At 41.0% G+C, this 3,148-nt stretch overlaps 1 protein-coding gene and 1 long non-coding RNA gene across 2 annotated transcripts in view; one reads left to right on the forward strand and one right to left on the reverse strand.

Moving 5' to 3' along the window:
* LOC119470185 overlaps positions 1-3,148 on the reverse strand; it is a 25,201-nt gene that overhangs the window by 13,355 nt on the left and 8,698 nt on the right. The gene's annotated exons all lie outside the window — the stretch shown is intronic.
* Positions 1-3,148, forward strand: part of SLC26A8 (solute carrier family 26 member 8) — a 106,016-nt gene that overhangs the window by 12,478 nt on the left and 90,390 nt on the right. The window contains exon 3 of the mRNA XM_017522624.2: positions 625-764. Coding sequence (XP_017378113.1) covers positions 625-764 — 140 coding nt within the window. The remainder of the gene's footprint in view (positions 1-624; positions 765-3,148) is intronic.

Below are 3,148 nucleotides of genomic sequence, written 5' to 3' on the forward strand. Positions count from 1 at the left end.
AAAAAAAAAAAAAAAAAAAAAAAAAATTAGTGCCATGCTCTACTCTCCTCCACAGAGGGTCATAATTAGAAAAAACACTCTTTGTGCACCTGCCTTGTACTTGGGGACTCTCCTAACTGGGAATGACATGAATGTGTTAACTGCCCTTCCAGCTATCAATGTCCCATCTCAAAACACTGTCCTTGTCAAGAGAAAACAACAGCAGTCCACTTTTCTATTGAAAATTTGGTAGATTTAATTCTTCCCAAATATCCTATAAAAACACAGAACTGATTATATGCTGGATGTATATGGCTTGGTTCTTGACATATACATAGCACTTGGTTCTGAAGCTAAGGTGATTTAGTCCTCCAGGGAATATCTTGATGTCTGGAGACATTTTTAGCTGTTACAGCTGAAGGAGGGAGTTCTACGACTTTGAATGGTTAGAGACAAGGGATGCTGCTAAACATCCTGTAATGCACAGGACAGCCCACCAACAAAGAATTATCTCGTCCAATATGTCAAACTGTCAGTAGTGCTGATAAGATTCTGCTATTTTTTGGCTATGTGGGCCAAATGCCTTTTCTTGGCTATGCAGGCATTTTCTTTGGAGAAACTAACCAAGTCTCTTCTCTCTCACAGCTGTTCATGGCACAGGTTTCTACGATGCATGCTTACAATCTTTCCCTTCCTAGAATGGATGTGTATGTATAGATTCAAGGATTGGCTTCTTGGAGACTTACTTGCTGGTATAAGTGTTGGCCTTGTGCAAGTTCCCCAAGGTAAGGAAGATCTAAAGCCTGTTCATCCAAAGACAATAAATCAGACCTTATCCACGTGCCCAGGGTAAAAAATTACTTGTGCTAGATGAATAGAAAAAAAATTGAATTTTATTCACAGCATTACCATTTGTTCCCTTATCTGCCAAATTTCTAACCTCTCCAGAGTGGTTCCAAAAGACTCGGTTTAGATTAAACCCCTGAATGCTTTCCAGAGTACTTGCAACACCCACTCTTGGTTATTTTTTTCCCTTAACTAGCTATTTCATACTTATAACTATAATACATCTCACTTGGCATTGGTTTTACTTAGAAAGGTGAAGGATGGGCCAGGCACAGTGGCTCATGCCTGTAATCCTAGCACTTTGGGAGGCCAAGGCAGGCAGATTGCTTGAGCTCAGGAGTTCCAGACCAGCCTGGTTAACATGGTGAAACCCTGTCTCTACAAAAAGTACAAAAATTAGTGGGGCATGGTTGCACGTGCCTGTAGTCCTAGTTACGCTGGAGGCTGAGGGTGGGAGGATCACCTGAGCCCAGGAAGTTAAGGCTGTAGTGGGCAGTGATCACACCACTGTACTCCAGCTTGGGCAACAAAGCAAGACACTGTCTCAAAAAAAAAAAAAAAAAAAAAAAAAAAAAAAAAAAAAAAAAAAAAAAAAAAAAAAAAAAAAAAAAGTGAATAATAGGAAACATAGGATGCCAGTATCTCTCCAGCAAGTGACAAGCAATCCAGTGCCCACTCTTCGGTCTTCCAAGTAGCAGTTCAGATGTAAGACAACAAGATCACACAGATGGGAGTGGGAGCTTATCTGGGCTTTACAAACCTAATTTCCCAAATGGGAATCAACAACTCTTGTAACAGTTCCATAAATATTGCTTCCAGAGTCCCACAAGGGACATGTCCAGTTATAAGAGTCCTATTCTCAGAGAATCCCAAAGGTAGGGCTTTCAACTGGATACTTATCTTTCATTCACAGTCCTCTTGGTCCAGATGGAGTATACTATTTGGGCTCATTTTTACCATAAGCAATTCTGCCCGGTAACACAGCTGACATGCTACCATTATAAGGTTTCCAGGGAAACAGAGCTAGAAAGTTAACCCAAGGTCAAATTCATCCTCAAAAAATAGAATGGATTTTATAAATCCTTTACTCACAGTAGTTTATAGTTCCCCACACAGTCTTTAAACACCTCTATTTCTCTATTTTTCTGAGGCCCAACAGGCAGAGGTGAAGCTTGTGATTGGGCAGGTTATAGATATCACAAAAGAGGTCAACAAGATGGACAAGTTGTGGCTGAAATCTAACTCTAGCACAGCACTGTTGATTGGGGAAGACAGATAACCTTTGAAATCTTTATTCACTTGTTTATAAATTTCAAATAGTAAAATTGCTTTTTTCCCTTTTGGTGTATAGTTAGATTAATTTTAACACATATGGCTGAGACCAGGGGCTCACACCTGTAATCCCAGCACTTTGGGAGGCCTGGGCAGGTAGATTGCTTGAGGTCAGGAGTTTAAGACCAGCCTGGGCAACATAGCAAAACCCCATCTCTACTAAAAATACAAAAATTAGCTGGGCATGGTGGTGTGTACTTGTAATCCCAGCTACTTGGGAGGTGGAGGCAGAAGAATCACTTGAACCTGGGAGATGGAGGTTGCAGCGAGCCAAGATCACACCACTGCACTCCAACCTGGGTGACAGAGTGAGCGTCTGTCTCAAAAAAAAAAAAAAAATGAACACATATATAGACTTGTGTAACCACCACCACAATCTGGATGCAGAGCAGTTTCATCACCTCCAGAACTCTCTTGTGCCATACCTTTTGTCACATCCTCCTCCCCGATCTATAACCCCTACAACCACTGATCTGTTCTTCAGCACCACAATTCTGTCTTTTTGAGCACATCATATAAATGGAATCATACAGTATGTAAATTTCAAAGGCTGGCTTCTTTCATTATGCATTATGCCTTTGAGAGTCACACAAATTGTGTGTATCAATAGTTCATTTTTATTGCTGAGTAATATTCTACAATAGGGATTTATCACAGCTTGTTTATCCATTCACTTGTTGATAGAGATTTTGTTTCCAGTTTTGGTCTGTCACAAATGAAGTTGCTATGAACATTCATATACAAGTTTTGTGCGAACATAGGTTTCATTTTACTAAGGTGGAGCTGGATTGCTGGTCATATGGTAAGTGTATGTTTAACTTTATAAGAAACCACCGGCCGGGCGCGGTGGCTCAAGCCTGTAATCCCAGCACTTTGGGAGGCCGAGGTGGGTGGATCACAAGGTCAAGAGATCGAGACCATCCTTGTCAACATGGTGAAACCCCGCCTCTACTAAAACTACAAAAAATTAGCTGGGCATGGTGGTGCGTGC

Source organism: Cebus imitator, unplaced genomic scaffold (genome assembly GCF_001604975.1).
Source record: "Cebus imitator isolate Cc_AM_T3 unplaced genomic scaffold, Cebus_imitator-1.0 Scaffold24, whole genome shotgun sequence".
NCBI lineage: Eukaryota > Metazoa > Chordata > Mammalia > Primates > Cebidae > Cebus > Cebus imitator.